General features: G+C 39.9%; 1 protein-coding gene across 5 annotated transcripts in view; it reads left to right on the plus strand.

Annotated features, from left to right (window-relative positions):
* The window catches only part of ADAMTS9 (ADAM metallopeptidase with thrombospondin type 1 motif 9), a 160,240-nt gene that overhangs the window by 64,744 nt on the left and 77,185 nt on the right, over positions 1–18,311 (plus strand). For all 5 annotated transcript variants that reach the window (XM_025456476.3, XM_025456479.3, XM_025456478.3 and 2 more), the window contains 8 exons: positions 3,346–3,512; positions 3,602–3,731; positions 4,333–4,459; positions 7,751–7,961; positions 8,652–8,816; positions 11,145–11,309; positions 15,164–15,283; positions 18,125–18,229. In XM_025456476.3, coding sequence (XP_025312261.1) covers positions 3,346–3,512; positions 3,602–3,731; positions 4,333–4,459; positions 7,751–7,961; positions 8,652–8,816; positions 11,145–11,309; positions 15,164–15,283; positions 18,125–18,229 — 1,190 coding nt within the window. The remainder of the gene's footprint in view (positions 1–3,345; positions 3,513–3,601; positions 3,732–4,332; positions 4,460–7,750; positions 7,962–8,651; positions 8,817–11,144; positions 11,310–15,163; positions 15,284–18,124; positions 18,230–18,311) is intronic.

Raw genomic sequence — 18,311 nt, forward strand, 5'->3', positions numbered from 1 at the left:
TTGGGAAGGTATTTTAATAATATTTAAGTCATGCTTTTCTCATCCCTAATTTAGGCCTTTGTAAAGGTGTTGGTAAGGAGATGGTGCATATGAAGGCGTTACAGTTTGCCAGCAACTGCAGCCTGTATGCATGGTCTTGTTTTACGTTTGTAAACTATCCAGTAAGAAACTCATCATCCAGAGGAAGGAACTGAGGCTGAGAGAGTTTACATAAATTACCCAAGGTCACATAAACTTCTCAGAAGGTGGGAACAGGTGGAAATGTTACTGGTCCGATTTCAGACCCTACACCCTTGACAACTTCACTTTCCTGCTTCTGTGGAGAAGAATAAGAATGTATGGCTGACTTAGGAGTATAAATGAATTGAGGCTTATGGTGGGAGGGAATGGTGAGGCTGGAAAGATAGGTTAAGATATGATTTGTAAAGATATAGGAAGGTTATGCTAAGGAGTTTCAAGTAAATCATATAGGTGGGGGGGGGGCTATCAAAGAATTTTGAGTTAAGAAGAAGCCAAGAGATTTTGGAAGGTTTGGTTTTTTAAAAGCTTTTTCCCTGTTACTACATTCTTCCCAGCCATTTCAAATGAAGGCATCTCATTCTTTCCTCAAAACTAAGATGGGGCTTACATGAGTGGGTATAAGTGCTAGATTAGGAACTGACTTAATTACTGATCCTAGAAGGAGTAGTACTTCGATCAGTATAGTGTCCAAATGGGTGAACTCTGTGAGGTTGCCATATCCAAGGAAACAGGGACCCTGCTGCTATTGAGCCACCAAGAATATTCAAAGCTTCATCTCAGCCCTCAGTCATCTCCACGTAAGGATACAATACCGACTTTCCCTAAACCCTCTACACCTCTTCTGGCCTGCCTGGTGAAAGACATGCTTGCTATCACCGACATCAGTGAGAGACAGGTTAGAATCTGGCAAAAACCCAAGGCGTCTTGGCTCCACATCCCACAACTAAGACCAATGTCACTAACATGATGTTGAGGCATGATGCTTCCAAAGATTCATGCTCTGCAGAGTCGCTTGAGCAGCTAGGACCAATTGGTTGACACTGGCACCTGGCATGAAACCTACTTGCCATCTGAGTTAAGTTTTCCACATTCCTTTTCTTTACTTAAATACGTGGCCTGTGCATTTCAGGGTACCCCCTACCACTACTGAGATTTGCTAATTGTATGCGACTTATAAAAAATAAGAGGGACTTTTTCTGATTTTCATTCAAGACCCAAATGTTTAATAGCTCTGATTTATTAAGTTCTTGTTTCATGTGAAGCCCAGTACTCAGGAGGATTCATTATTCAAGGAGCGGTAGTACTGAAAAAAAGAACTAAGTGGTACTGATAATAAAACCAAAATTTTATAATACATACTAGGGGGAAAATATGATTGGGATTTTATCTCGAGAAATTAATAAAGAAGTTTGAAAATAGACTGTTTTTTTCTTATAGTAAATAAAACTATGTTTTCACGTGAACCATGCATAGGTTTTTAGATTATAAGATAAAGCAACTGATAAATATTCTTATTTAAGCTTTCGACTTAAAGTATGTGATAGCAGGGGCAGCCCCAGTGGCTCAGCAGTTTGGTGCTGCCGTCGACCCGGGGTTTGATCCTGGAGATCCGGGATCAAGTCACACGTCGGGCTCCCTACATGGAGCCTGCTTCTCCCTCTGCCTGTGTCTCTGCCTCTGTGTGTGTGTGTCTCTCATAAATAAATAAATAAAATCTTTTTTAAAAAAATTATGTGATAGAGTAGTACATTCTTTGCTTAAAGTTTGAATTTAACAGTAAAACCTGAAAAGGAGTCATTTTTATGAAAGCTTTCTGGGGCTATATTCACTTTCTTAATAGTCTCTCTTCATGCTTAGATAAATTATTTCTTCTGAAGCATCTGTCATTGTAGCTTATCTGTCCATTTTGTTTACTTTCCCTAAGTTCTAATGGGTCTAATTCCCTCAAGTTCTCGGTTGGCCTATATTTTGGCACTTGACTCAAAAAGTTCTCTAACATGACTTTTTCAGCTTTTCTGATTGTTTCATCTTTTTTTCAACGTCTGCAGTAGATTCATTCATTTTTCTAAAAAAGAAGTGTTTATTGGTAAGGTACCATGTGCTCTTTTTGAAGCTGAGATATAGCAGTGAGTAAAAGGACCCAAAAATTCTTGCCCTCATGGGGCTTACTTTCTTAGTTGGGGAGAGAGAGCATATACAAAGTCTTATGGAGGAAAACTAGGGTGGTAAATGGGATGGGAAATGTGGAATCCGTGCTGGTAGTGGGAAGACATTACAGTTTTTAAAAGAATGGTCTGGGAAGGCGTATTAATTATCTTTTACTGTATAACAAATTATCTCAAGACATAGTGGCTTAGAGGAACAAGTGTGTACTGTCTTCCAATTTCTGCATGTTTCAGCACAACTAGGTATTTCTGGCTTGAGGTCTCTCATGAGGTGACAGTTAAGACTTCATTTGGGGCTGTGATCACATCTAAAAGGGCTGGTGGGTCCACTTCCCAAATGCCTCATTCAGATGCTATTGGCAGAAGGCTTTATTTCTTTACAGGAAGCCATTCAGTGGGGGCTGCTTGGGTGACCTCACACCATGGCAGCTCAGCTGCTTCTCCCAAAGCCAGAGAGTCGAGGAAGATCAAGGTAGAGCCACAATGCCTGAGACCTGGCCTTGGAGTCACACTCTGCCTTTCCTCAAAATCCTAGCGATTATACAGTCAGTGTGAGTCCATGTGGGAGAGGAAAACACAGAGTGTGAATATCAACAGGCAGGGATCATTGGGGCCATATTGGAGGCTGGCTGCTGCACTAGGTCTCACAGAAAAAATGACATTTAAGCATCATGTCAGCCATGGATTTTCAGATTCCATATCTGTCGAAGAAGACTAACAAAGATTCAACAGGCTCTAATAATCCTAACATAAAATAGGGATATTTGCATGGGAGTTGATTTTATAAATTTTCAGTTCATTAGTACATATTTTCAAATCATAAGACTTCTGCTTCCATCTGTAATGCGGTAATGTGGGGTTTATATCTCAAACCCCACACTAATTAGAACCCTAATATTATTTTTTAGTAATATAATTACATGGGTAGGGAGGTGTTTTTATCTCCCTTTTAGAGATCAGGAAATGGAGACAGAGAGAGGGAAAGTGAATTCCCAAGGCCATAAAGGTGGCAGGTGGCAAACTAGCATTTGAGAGTCTCTTCTCCAACTGAAAAGTATATATTCTTTGCCCTCCCGACCCTCTCCCTATCAGAGCGTTATTTCGTATTTCAGATAAGTCATTGGCAGCAAATCAGTGAATTCTCTTTTCTCATCTACAGCTTTATCAAGCAGTAAAGGTGAATTCTTGCTAAATGGAGACTTCGTTGTCACCATGTCCAAAAGGGAAATCCGCGTTGGGAATGCCGTGATAGAGTACAGTGGGTCCGACAATGTAGTGGAAAGAATTAACTCCACGGACCGCATTGAACAAGAACTTTTGCTTCAGGTAAAAACCTGACTGTGAGCCTGTGACCCTTTCCTTCCATGTGGTGTCACCAGACCTGCAAACATCTCCATTTTGTCTGCTCATCCCAGGTATTGTCAGTGGGAAAGTTATACAACCCTGATGTGCGCTATTCTTTCAATATTCCAATTGAAGACAAACCCCAGCAGTTTTACTGGAACAGTCACGGGCCCTGGCAAGCATGCAGCAAACCCTGCCAAGGTATCTACTTTTCAGCTGAGTTTCAAGGATTTGAGATTTTTAAGAATTCTTTTTTCTTTGGAAGTAGTCAAATGCATGTAATCTATAAAACTTTGCATAAATTCTTTGATCTCCTTTCTCTGCATCTTTCTGATTATTTTTGGCTGGTAAGTTGAGCTTTTTAAGGGATTCAGGATATGTTGGGTTTCCTCTTCCTTAGAGATTCATATATGTGTATGAAGCCAAGTAAAATCAGCTCTGCCACTTTGATTTTCTGGAGACATTGATTAGGTAGTCATATTGTATATCATTTATCACATTTCCTGTTGCCTAAATTAGGGGTCAGCAAACCATAGCCAGTGTGCCAAATCCAGCCTGCTACCTGCTTTTATAAATAAAGTTTTATTGGAACACAGCTATACCATTTTTACATATTACATGTGGGCACCTGCTCTTGCCCTATAATGCAGAGCTGAATAGTCGTGACAGAGGTTGTATGGCCCACAAAGCCACAAATATTTCCGTGTAACCCAGGACAGAAAATGTTTGCCAGTCCCTAGTCTAAATAGTCTATGGAATAGGTTACTTTCTCTGATTGAGACTTTTTTCCCTCCTTGCCTAGGGGAGCGAAAGCGAAAACCTGTTTGTACCCGGGAATCTGATCAGCTTACGGTTTCTGATCAAAGATGTGACCGGCTGCCCCAGCCAGCACCCATTACTGAACCTTGTGGCACAGATTGCGAGCTGAGGTGAGGCTAGTGTTTCCTTCTGGTCTTTACTGTGCACTCTGAGAGTCTTCTGGAGGGGAAGGACGGAAGGAGGAGACAGTGGTCTTTAGTTCCCCTTCCTTGCGTCTCTGTGAAATAAGCTTCAGCCAATTTTCCATCCCTCAGAAACCAATTATCCAAGACATATGCCTGCGGATTTCTTGTTCTTCTCCTAAGAATTAAAAATAGCTAATAGAGTATGGCATTTGTCAAAAGAAGTTCTTGTTTGACCCTCACAACTCAGCACTAGATATTGTTATGATTGAGTCATATCTTATTTAAGTTTGGTACCAATGTCAACAGAAAACCAGGGAAGCGGCATCTCTCAAAGTACCTGTATGTTGTGCTCTGTACACCCAGAGTATCTGTCACCCAGCAGAAGAAATCTTATGCATATGAAAATTGCAGTACACTAATGTAAAGTCATGGAAGGAACTAGAAGGAAATCTTCACACAGATGTCTAGATACGGAAAATATCCTGTATCTAAGAAAAGTAGGAAATCTGAGGCAAGAAATAGTGGGTACAGAATTCTGAAGTTTTCTGATTTACATGCAAGGTTGACTGTGTCATGTTTGAATGTTAATCAGCCTGGGCGTTGCTTTATATAGTCTGAATGTCAGTTAAATGCAAGTAACAGGAATTGATGCTTTAATTCTCCTTTTACAGAAAAGAAATTATCTCTTCCTCAATCAGGGAAATTGTTAGGATCTTACCATTTGTAAGTGGAAAAGTGAATACTTTAGCATTTTGCAGGTTCCACAACACAGTGCCAAATCTTATCAAATGGTATTGACAGTCTATAGTGCTGCAGTGAAGATTATAAGGACCTCTCAAGGCACCAAGAGAAAAGAAAAGTGCTGGACTCAATTAGTAATGTCTGTCATGTGAGTAGGTGAGGGGGACATGGCACAAGTGCCACATCTTTGCCAGAGCTGATGTCTGATGGCTTTGACTTCAAAGCCCAGGCTCTCTCCACCCCCACTGTACTTCATGTCTACCCAGCATCACTGACCTGTTTGTTCATGGGGTTGTCACAAAGCATTGATAAGTCATTGTAGAAAGAAAAAATCGAAGACATTAAAAGACAGACATTTATGCTATCCAGTATTAATTCCCATTGTAGGTAATGTACTTATAAATCCATTGCTTTAGCCAACTGAGTTAATTTAGTTAAATTAGAGTTAAGGTCTTTTCAGGAAAAATAACTAGTTATCTAATTGCCAAACTGAATCAATCACAAAAAAAAAAAAAAAAAAAAAAAAAAAACCTGACAGACATTGTCATTGTGGTTCATACTAATTGTTGCTGAATAGCTATGGACAACACTGAGAGACTAGAGAGAGGATTGTTACTGATGAATCAAACTCTAAATAGTTTTTTCCCAAAGCATGTGTGTGGAACACAAGTTCCACAAGATAATTTGTGGTCACCCAGTATGTTTCAGAAGCCTTACCAACTATCTCCTCCCCTCTGTCAAAATCCATCGTGTCAATTAACATTTGGAAGGCCCAGAGAAGTTCTAAAATAGAGACACCCGCTTAAATCAGTAGTTTGCAAATTTATTCCTAGTATTTTTACTCCCATGATGCCCCACACACCCACAGAAGCATACGCATTTTTTGTTTCTACTTGTAACAAACACTTTGCTTCTCTGAAATACAGTAATAAAATGCATTTGTGGGATGAAATGAACCGAATGAATTCAAAACACTGAAGTTGAGACCACTTTCCGGGGAGAGAATATATGAAGAAGTTGATGATAGCATTTTGAGAAGAACTTTCCTAAGGCAATGCTGTGACATTTCCACAGACTCTTCCAGGTTCTCTGCCCAAATGCTAGAGATTGTGTGAATATCAGGGAGACTCTATTATACTTGATCTGATGGTGTGTTTTCTTGTGGGGGCAAGACTCCTGCCTCCCTTACCCACGATGGATAAGCTTTCCATGAAAAAATGGTGATGAAGGCAAAGAGAAGGTAGCCCAGAATCAAGGAGCAGCAGATGCAAGTTCCAGATGCCTCTGTTGAATTGGACCACATTTTTGCCTCACTTCCTCAGGGAAGTGAGAGTTTGCCCAGACTAAGCTTTGACAGGATGAGATAAAGCATTGTTTTACAGTCTCTCATTTAACATGTTCCGGTTAGAACAAAATCACCAAATACTGTGTGACTCTAACGGAAAATCTCAGTAGCCCACTTTCCATGCGAAACATAAAAGCTGGTCAACTCTGACCTACTTTTAAACATTTGTGAGAAACTCCAAGATAAGCATGTGGCCAATATTCTTCATTGTTTCCCAGTCCTGCCCCTGGACAGGTGTGGATGGAAGAATTCTTAGGGCGTCCGTATTTGGCACACTACCCAATTTCTGAGAAGTAGTTAACAAGAGTTAATTCTAATGAAGATTTGAAAAAATTATCCTCTTTTGGATTGTTACATTGAATCAACAGCATTCATTTTAAGCTTATATATTTATACTCTTCTAGTCAGTTTTAAATGGTTTTGTTTTAACTTAAGCACTGACTATATTTGGGGGGTATTAAAAGTATCAGTCTTTCAGCACATGTACCATTTTGCGGGGAGATGCTGATAATTGAGAGGCTGTGGCTGTGTGGGAGTGGGGCTTATGGGAAGCCTCCGTACCTTCCTCTCAGTTTTGCCATGGGCCTCACATTGCTCTATAAAAATTAAGTCAATTGTCTAGTCAAACTATATAGACTACGGGCCATGTTTAAAAGGAACTTAGTCTTTATTCACAGAGTTTAGCACACTTGCAATTCACAATTACAGTCCAGTTATCCATTCTTTTATTAAGTTCCGGGATGTTCACCGAACACATTTTAGCATGGCCCACATGAAGGGGGTTTTCGAGGCAGTTTCCAGCAGTGGTTCTCTGTCAGGAGCAGCCTTCTTGAGAAACGAAATGCTGAGTTGCATGAACCTTTTAAATATAAAATTGCTTTTTTTGCTCTGTTGAGTCCAATGTTTTCTTCTTTTTGGTTGCTTGAATTTCAGATTGACTGTATCAAGGGAGAATCTTCACAAAGATAGAACCTCTGAGTATCACTCTGTGACTTCCATGTACATTACCAGCCATGAAAAATACATGGATATGTTGGTTTAAAATTGGATTTCAGGAACTGACTGTGGCTTTGGGTTTTGTGGTATTTGAGCTAAGGAAGAAAAAAGAACTAATTCTTCTACCAGTTGAATATAGATAGGACATACATAGTTAACAGAAATGTTGGTTTATCCCCATTATTTATGCATAGGTGGCACGTTGCCAGCAGGAGTGAATGCAGTGCCCAGTGTGGCTTGGGCTACCGCACATTAGACATCTACTGTGCCAAATATAGCAGGCTAGACGGGAAGACTGAGAAGGTTGATGACGGCTTTTGCAGCAGCCACCCCAAACCAAGCACCCGGGAAAAATGCTCAGGAGAATGTAACACAGGTGGCTGGCGCTATTCTGCATGGACTGAAGTAAGTTGATTCTCACTCAACGAAAGTCTTCTTCTCGGATGCTAAGTCTGATTAGTTGGCTAATCAACTAATTGATTAGTTAGGGCTACATTGAGAAACCCTATGTAACTATATGGAAGAGAGTACCATGCTTGATTTACAATGCCTGACCTCATTCTGTAGAAAAGAGTACCACAATCAATTTGTAATGTCTAGTAGCACCTGGGTGGCTCACTGGTTGAGCATCTGCCTTTGGCTCAGGTCATGATCCTGGGGTCCTGGGATTGAGTCCCGCACCGGTCCCCCTCAGGGAGCCTGCTTCTCCTTCTGCCTATGTCTCTGCCTCTCTCTGTGTCTCTCATGAATGAATAAATAAAATCTTTTTTAAAAATTTGTAATGATTATATGACATTGAACATGGTGTATGGAAAATTGAGAGTGGTGGAACAATTCATCTAATCCCTTTTGCCACACCCCACAGGCCATTTCCAATGTTGTTTTCTCATGCTGGCCCACTAATATTGACTTCAGTATAAACCTGGGGAATAAATGGGTAACATGAGTAGACACTCCCCAAATCACAACTTGAATTGGATCGGTTGGGTGATTGTTTCTTGGGGGTTGAAAAGAGACAAGCCAGTGTAGCCAGGATGTTGACCATGCTGGATAAGAAACTTAGCAACAGTTTTATTTCATGTATTTTCCTTTCAGTGTTCTAAAAGCTGTGATGGTGGAAGCCAGAGGAGAAGGGCTATTTGTGTCAACACCCGCAATGATGTACTGGATGATAGCAAATGCACACATCAAGAGAAAGTCACCATTCAGAGATGCAATGAATTCCCTTGTCCACAGTGGAAATCAGCAGACTGGTCAGAGGTGAGATAAGAGGGCTCCTATTTCCCCTGGGTCATCTCTGATACTCTGAGTCTCTCTGATTCTCTTCAAGTCTGCACCTGCTGCTCCCCCACCCCCCACCCCCATCTCCTGGATGAAGCAACTGTGGTCCTCTGTCCTCTGGACAACCATATGGGGCGTGACTGGTCCACTAGTGGCCTGAAAGGCACGGTGGGTCTGGCTGGATCACCCACTCTGATAGCTTCTATTGGTGATTTTTGAAATTCCACCAAGTCATTGTAAAGGAAAATAAGGACTTGATTAGTCATAAAGCCATGCTAACTTAGACTTGAAGTTAAATGAAAAAAGGGGTTTCCTATTTTCTTGTCTGTAGAATAAGAAAATTAGACCCCAGTAAGGGTCACTTAGTAAGGTTAGTAAGTGACCTGTCTGATTTATTCATCCAGTTGCTAGTGGAAAACTTAGGAAAGAAAGGACTAGCTGAGTGTTCCAGACTTTTACCTATCTCCTCCCTTACCTGATGAAGCCTAAGGCAAACCCTCATCGCTTAGCACAGGTGGCCCTGGGACAGCAGGAGAAAGAACACAGAGCCTCTCTCTTGGTTTTATGGTTAGCACTCACTATTAACCCAGCCCAGGGAGATACTCACCAAGCAGGTGACTGCCTCTGCCTTGCTTCATGGGGACAAGTGGAAAGAGGACAGGAGTTCCCTTACTGACAGGCCAAGTCAGGAATGCAAGGAAAGAGGTGTTCCCCTGCTACGGCTTCTGCGCTCATTTCCTTATCTCAACCATGTAAGTGCAGTATTAACTTTTACTTTCAATAGCATATAAAATACAAATCCTAAAAGTGTATTGTTAATGCCCCTGAAATGGCACCCCCAGGAACTTATGGTTCACAGTGGTGATTCCTGCACAAGTTAACAACAAACTTGCTGTTTTTTTTCTGTTGACAAGCTGCCTTTGCTTCAACTCTAGTGTTTGGGTTTTAAAAAGATGAAAGAAGGTAATGGGTTAAAGTTTTACCTAGATAGCTAAGAATAGCTGAAGTATCATTTCAAATCAAAGAGCAAACCTTTGCAGGAAGACTTGTTGAAATGAAGGTGAGGGGATCTTAAACTATATATTCAGTATGAGCCAACATTCCTTTGCTTAAAAAACTGGGGACAAAACAGCAAAATGTTAATAATGAAGATCCCCAGAGATGTGAGATTTTTTTTATTACTATAGTTTTATCTTTTATACTTTTCTATATTTTTCAGATTTTCTGCAATGAGCAGGGATAATGATGATATTTAACATTTATTAAATGAACATGTGCCAAGCATGTTACTTAGATTTTTTTCATGCAGTTTTCACAATTCTTTGCAGTAGGCACTATTGTTATCCGCATTGTACAGATGAGAAAACAGAGGTACAGAACCATCGAACCGTCACTTGACTTAGTATCCATAGCTGATTGCGTTGGGATTAAAACTCACATTGGTCTGACTGATAAATTCCCTACACTTAACTCCTATTTTATAAAATCATAGATGTTTTATAGTACAGTATGACTCCGACTTATAGTGGTTCAACTTAACAATTTTTCTTTCTTTCTTTCTTTCTTTCTTTCTTTCTTTTTTTTTTTTTTTTTTTTTACTTTACCATGATGCAAAAGCAATATACATTTAGTAGGTGCCGTAATATGAATTTGGACCTTTTCCGAGGCTGGCTATCAGTGGTACTTAACGCTCTTGAGAAGCTAGGCAGCAGCAACTCCCAGTCAGCCACGCTATCATAACCACGTGAGGGTTGATAACCAATACACTTATGACCATTCTGTACCCATATGACCATTCTGTACCCATTACTTTCAGTACAGAGTTCAATAAATTACATGGTATATTCAATACTTGGTTATAAACTAGGCTTTGTGTGGGATGATCTTGCCCCACCATAAGCTAATGCAGGTGTTCTGTGCACATTTGAGGCAGGCTGGCCTACGCTATGATGTTTAGTAGGTTGGGTGTATTAAGTGCATTTTTGACATAGGGTATTTTCAACTACCAATGGGTTTATTTGGATATAACCCCATCGTAAGTCAGGGGAGATCTGTATTTCATGGTGTAGTGCTATGCTGAGTTCATTCTGTACTTGACACTGTCCCAGAGCCTTTGTATATACAGAATGAATGGATGGATGAATGAATGAATGAGAAAGATGAGCCTTGATGTATTTACAAATTGCTATGAGAGAGGAATTGCTATGGGAAGAGAGCACATCTGTTCCTGTTCATCCATGAATAATCCCTGGGAACCACAACACATTGTTCAGAAACACCACTGATTGGCTGTGCTTTTTATTACAGTGCCTGGTCACCTGTGGAAAAGGGCATAAGCATCGCCAGGTCTGGTGTCAGTTTGGCGAAGATCGATTAAATGATAGAATCTGTGACCCTGAGACCAAGCCAGCCTCCATGCAGACTTGTCAGCAGCCAGAATGTGCGTCCTGGCAGGCGGGTCCCTGGGGACAGGTATTTCGAACGATAAAGTTCTTAACTACATTCTTTCCTTCTTATCTGGAGAGGGCTTGCAAAGGGGCATTCCAGCAGTGGGGATTTAACTGCCGTGTCTTGTGACTTGCACTATACCTCCGTGGTGCCTGATGGAGCCCAAGAAGCTCTGCAACCATTTTGCCCCAGGTCTGAGGATTGCTGCTTGCCCTCCTGGAGCTGATTATTCCCTTTGCAGACACAAAGGCATGTTCTCGCCCTTAGGTTAAAACTGTAGTTTGAGTGCACGAGCATTTGAACAAACTCACAACAGATCTCGTGTCTGGCTGATGTTATCTTCTAGCATGCTGCTGCGGGTCATTACAGAATGGGTTCTGGAGCCTTCTGCAGGGGTATCTGGACCGGGATTTGGCAGGGATGTTTGGGCTCCCCATGTCATGTTTCCAGAGCTCACCTCTCATACATAAAATCTTTCACACAGAATTAATCTAATCAAAAGTTGCAGAATCATCTCATTTTGAAAGATCTTTTCTGAATCCTCTAATATGTGTGTAAGTTTCAGAGTCTTAACTTGAACTATCTTTAAAGGAAAGAGTGAAAGTCTCCCTTGGGCTCCCATTTGAGAAGCCACTACTCTGGGAATTGAGTCCTTCCTAATATAGAAGCAAAAGCATCCTGGATACTATTTAAGCAGCCCTCCAAGTTCCCAAGAGAAGCAAAGCAGCTGTCGGCTGTCACTTACACAATCTCTTGAAAAATAACTCTCCCCCTACACTGCCCAGCCATGGCCACTCAGTCTTCTAGTGTATGTCTTTATTTCCAAGATGCATGCCATAAATGGGAGCAGCTGTATTACCATATCCTTAGAATTTCTATCAAATTGACCTTCTTCTGAGCCCTCCCATGGTACAGCATCCACAGGCAGAATGGCTGATCATGTCTTTATTTTTATTATTATTATTATTATTATTAATAATAATAATAAAAGACACAAGAGAGGCAGAGACATAGGCAGAGGGAGAAGCAGACTCCCTGCAGGGAGCCTGATGTAGGATTCGATCCCAGGACCCCAGGATCACAACCTGAGCCGAAGGCAGACACTCAACCACTGAGCCAGCCACCCAGGTGCCCACGGCTGATCATGTCTGATCAAGCTACATAAACAGTGAGAGTCCCCTATACTTCTAAGTCCAGCTTCCTTTTTGTCTCTATCTGCATAACTCTAATGGAATAAGAGAAAGAGAAAGAGAGAAAGAGAACCCAGCTCAGAATCACTGTTAAAATTTGAGTATAACATCTTTTAGAACCAATGGGCCTATTTTTTATCTGTGTCTGCACCAGTCCTAGCCAGAGATTGCTCTTCCTTGTATTGAACATGCAATTCTGGGTGACAAACTGGTTGTTGTTGTTGTTGTTGTTTTATTTAAGAGTAACACATGTTCAGAAGAGAAATTTTGCAAAATGTAATTTAGCAAAAAGAATACCACCAAACACACTCAATTCTTTTTTTTTTTTAAGATTTTTTTATTTATTTATTCATGAAAGACACAGAGAAGAGAGAGAGGTAGAGACACAGGCAGAGGGAGAAGCAGGCTCCATGCAGGGAGCCTGACGTGGGACTCGATCCCAGGACCCCAGGATCACTACCTGGGCCAAAGGCAGACGCTAAACCACTGAACCACCCAGGGATTCCCAACACACTCAGTAATGCACAGGTTATTAGTATTAATACATCCGATTCTCTTCTAATATTTTTAAACTAATATTAGGAGTATACTTAGTATATGTTTTTTACCTGAAGTAAAACACATGTCGCACAATGAAGCACTTCACTCTGAACATCTCAGTGGTTTTTAGTACATTCACAATGTTGGGCAACTGCCACCTCTATCTAGTTCCAAAATGTTTTCATCCAAAATGCTTCCATCACCCCATTAAGCCATTGGTCCCCATTTCCCCCCGAACTCCACCCCCCCGGCAACCAACAATCTTTCTATTGCTGTGGATTTACTTATTTGAAGTATTTTGTGTAAGTGGAATCGTACACTGCGACCTTTTGCATCTGATACTGTTCACATAGCATACATATTTCAAGGTCTATATCGGAGCACATATCCGTACCTCATTCATTTCTGTGGCTGCATAATATTTTATTGTATGAGTGTGCCATATTTGCTTATCCCTCCATACCTAGCTGAACATTTGGATTGTTTGTTCCTTTGGCTTTTGTGAGTAGGGCTAAGATGAATATTCATGTACTAGTGCTTGTTTTAGGACCTCATTTCAATTCTTTTTGGGTGTATCTCTGGGAGTGGTATTGCTGGATCCTGTGGCAAGCCTGGGTTTAACTTCTTAACTGCCAGTTTTTCACAGAATCTGCACCGTTTTATATTCCTACCAACAATACACAAGGGTTCCAATTTCTCTGGCTCCACACCAGAGAAATTGTTATTTTTTACCCCTTTTTAATTATGGCTCTCCTAGTGGGAGTAAAGTAGTATCTCATTATGATTTTGATTTTGCATTTCTCTAATAACAGATGATACTGAGAATCATTTCATGTACTTGTTGACCATCTGTATATCTTTTTTTGGAGAAGTATCTATTCGCGTCTTTTACCCATTTAAAAAAAAGTGAAATTATGGTCAAAAAACATAACATCAAACTTATCATCTTAACCATTTTTCTAAGATTTTATTTATTGAGAGAGAGAGTGTGTTGTGTGAGCATGAGCTGGGAGAGGGGCAGAGGGAGAGGGAGAGAGGGAATCTCATGCAGACTCCACACTGAGCACAGAGCCTGACATGGGGCTCGATCTCACCACTCGGAAATCATGACCTGAGCCAAAATTGAGAGTCAGATGCTTAACTGACTGAACAACCCAGGAACCCACCCCCCCATCTTAACCATTTTGAAGTATACAGGATTTTTTGTTTTTGTCTTTGTTGTTTTTGTATTTTGTATCCCATGAAGCAAGATCACAACCCAAGTGGAAACTAAGAGCCGGCTGCTCAACCAACTGAGCCACCCAGGTGCCCCTTAAGTATATATAGTTTAACAGTGCTTCTTTTCCCATTTTTTAATGAGGTCAGCTTTTTGTTGTTGAATTCTTGTTGTTCTTTATATTGTGGATTTCAACCCTTTCAGACATTTGATTTGCAAATATTTTCTCCAATCCCGTAGTGGGTTGCCTTTCCACTCTGCTGATGGTGTCCAGTGATGCAGAAGTTTTTAATTGTGATAAAATAAAACTTGTCTTTCTTTTGTTGTCTGTGCTTGTGGTAGCATATCCAAGAAATCATTACTAAATTCCATGTCACAAAACTTTTAGATAATCTTTTCTTCTCAGAGTTTTATAATTTTAGTTCTTGATCTATTTGGGGTTAATTTTTATGTATAGTATGACTTAGGAGTTCAGCTTCATGCCTTTGCATATAGATAGCCACTTGTCTCATGGCCGTTTTTTAAAGAGAGCATTCTTTTCCCCCATTGAATTATTAGAATTTTGTTGGAAATTGCTCGGCCATCGATGTATGAGTTTATTGCTGGATTCAGTTTTTTCTCTTCTGTTTTTGATGATTGTAGCTTTGGAGACAGTTTTGACATAGGGATGTATCAAGTCACAGTCAAGGAGTGGAACTCCTACAAATATAATTCCAGTGGGAGGTAGAACTAATTCTGAGCATCAAAGGGGTAATTGATGAATATAATTTGAGCAGAGCAGGATTACCCACTTTTACTTAATTTCTCTGGGTGCCAGCTCTCTGTTCCACTATGATGGAAATTTTTTTTTCTTGTAGAGTATTATGGGTAAAGTAAGGAAAGAGAAAATTTGCTGAAATGTGCATACCTTTTGTTGTATTTCTTTCCCTCAGTGCAGTGTCACTTGTGGACAAGGATACCAGTTAAGAGCAGTGAAATGCATCATTGGGACTTATATGTCCGTGGTAGATGACAATGACTGCAATGCAGCAACTAGACCAACTGATACCCAGGTAAGTCTCCTTTGTCCAACTCAGTTCTTGGCTTTGGGCAGCAAGGGACTAGAATTTGCCAGGGGTTCAGTCAAATTTGAAGCCCTTCCATAGTAAGTATGTAGGTAGAGCACCAGGTTGATTCTCTAAATTGTCCAGATTTACCTCTTTGCTACATCTTGAATCTTGATGTACTAGTTTCATTTTTCTCTGGTTATTTGAAGTGTATACGTAGATTTGATTTGATTCTGATTTTCATTTTTTTTATTGGATAGCAAATGTTGGTTGTTTGGCTTTGTTTTCTTGAACTCAAACTTTTTTTTTTAATGGTTTCAACATAGGGCTTAGCAGATAGCATTGTATGTTCAGGCAGCAGTATGCTGGAGTTGGTCTGTACTGACTCACAAGAATTTTTGCAAGCTGGTTGCTAAATATAGGCATTGGTAAAAATTGAAGATATAAGCCTGTAATTAAATAGATGGTATTTAAAGCTGATAAATACTCCAACCTTATCACTTTCTCATTGCTTTACTATTATCTGTGATCTTGAGGTTATTTACATTTACATATATATCTGTATGGTGGAAATACTAAATAGTGTTGAGCTATTGCACATCTCTTCCCAAGTCTGTGTTTATCGACATCATATTGGTAGCTTGAAATTGGCTATGATGAGAGTATTTATACCCCAGAAATCAGCAAATGCTGTAAGTCAGGGTTTAAATTATTTTTTTAGACTTCAGAAAGGGATACAGAAAATGATAACAATGTAGATTATGCATTAATGCCTTAAAGAGTCTCATGTCTATGGTTGTTACATTGTAAATAACACAAAAAAATAAGGAAATACCCTTCTGGCATTTGGAAATTATTGTCTGATTTGGCACAGGAGTCATTCATATCATTCATGTCATTCATGAATAGAGTTCTGACATACATCTTGATTGTTTCCCTGTCACCTTACTCTCCAACATAAAATATCAACTCTCATTCATGTTAGAACTGCAGTTATTCAGCAACTACAACCATACCGTGGCAACAGATCCAAGAATTCAACAAAAAGGGATCCCTGGGTGGCGCAGCGGTTTGGCGCCTGCCTTTGGCCTAGGGCACGATCCTGGAGACCCAGGATCGATTCCCACATCGGGCTCCCGGTACATGGAGCCTGCTTCTCTCTGCCTGTGTCTCTGCCTCTCTTTCTCTCTCTGTGACTATCATAAATAAATAAAAATTAAAAAAAAATATTTAAAAAAAAAAAAAAGAATTCAACAAAAATCAGTGAAAGTATTCTGTGTGACTCAATTGACTATATGGAATTTAAAAGAAATAATTTTATATATTATTCTTATATGTAAATTGTGTGCTATCTATATCCTTTATATCTGTAAAATTTATGATCAAACATCTATATACACTTGTAGATATATATCACATGTAATGTGTGTATGTATATATATATATATATACATATATATATATATATATATATAAGCACATTTCTACAAACACACACATGCACATCTTTTTTCTCAAGAAAGCCAATTGACCATCACTTCCAGCACCTTCCTTATTTATGGAAAGAGACTATGTAAAGAGAAGACTTGGGTTTGTATATCAGTTTTGCTGATTGCCAAAGACAGGAATATTGCCAAAGACATTATTCAAACCCTGACTATGCCCAGAGCTCATGCTCTGAGGCCCTATCTGGCATGTCCTGCTTCGGTTCTGAGGGCCTCAGTCTGCCACATTTCCACATGTGTTGTTAATGGATGAAGAGTGTCAAAAAGTAAATGAATATAGCAGTGTTGTTCATCTTGTCATTGATCAATGATAAAATACCACTTGTGACTGTTGTCATCTTTCTTTTTTTTTTTTTTTTTTTACTTTACTGTAATGTTCTAAACCACATGTTTAATGCCTGCAAAATGTTAGCAATGTTAGACAGTCATGAAGTGAGGATTTAGCAACTCCCTTAGGGATTCAAAATACACATTTCTTCCTAAACTATTTTGTAACATCCGATGATCTTGGGCAGTTCCCACAGTTAAAGCATATGGAAAATTTCTTGAGATTTTCTTTGGACCATGGGCAGAAGATTAACAGGTTCTGGAGCCAAGTAATAGAATTTCTCCATTTGGTTTGTAAGCTCCCTAATATCAGGCTCAGCAGTGAGCTTACTACTCTTTGCACCATGCCTGGCACATCTCAGGCATTTAATCAAAGAATATTTGCTAAATTGTAAGCAAGTACCATTTCTGTTTTCCCATCTATAAATCTGAAAATGCTTTCTACATCCAGATAATCTTAATTCATCATAGGGATTTCTTCTGAGTGGTTGAGGAGTGTTATATACATTTCAGGCATTGGCATATTGAATACACTTCTTAGATCTAGATTTGACCATCAACACCGTTGGAGTTCTCTTTAGGTGAACTTGGAAAATCAGTTCATGAGTAACAAATTCTGATTAGGGAATTAATTGAAATGTGCAAACAGAATTTGGTCTTCAGAATTTTAAACAATTGACAGTTGACATTTTGAGATGATATCCTGTTCTTTCCCAATGTATGTGCCATTTTACAATAACTTTTTCTTTTTCCACTTGAACAGGTAAATAACTATGGTATTAAAAATTATAGGTCAACCCCTGCCCTATATCAGTACACTCATAGAGTGACTCAGATCACACTCCATTTTATAGTTGAAAACACTGTGGCTGACAGATGACATGTGATTGTCCCAGAATCACACAGAAATCCGAGGCATCAGAATTCTTAGCCCTTAAGTTTTTATTTGCGTTGACCATTAATGTGTGCATGAACTTCAAGGTAACCTTGGCCTTTTTCCCTCTCTCACATCTAGGACTGTGAATTACCATCTTGTCACCCACCCCCAGCTGTCCCGGAAGCAAGGAGAAGCACACACAGTGCACCAAGAACCCAGTGGCGATTTGGGTCTTGGACACCAGTAAGAAATAGAAGGAAGACATAGAGAAGGGTGGAAGGGGAGGCAGAGGTTCTCTGACATGACTGTAGGAAGTGGGTTACTG

The sequence above is a fragment of the Canis lupus genome, chromosome 20 (assembly GCF_003254725.2).
Source record: "Canis lupus dingo isolate Sandy chromosome 20, ASM325472v2, whole genome shotgun sequence".
Classification (NCBI taxonomy): Eukaryota; Metazoa; Chordata; class Mammalia; order Carnivora; family Canidae; genus Canis; species Canis lupus.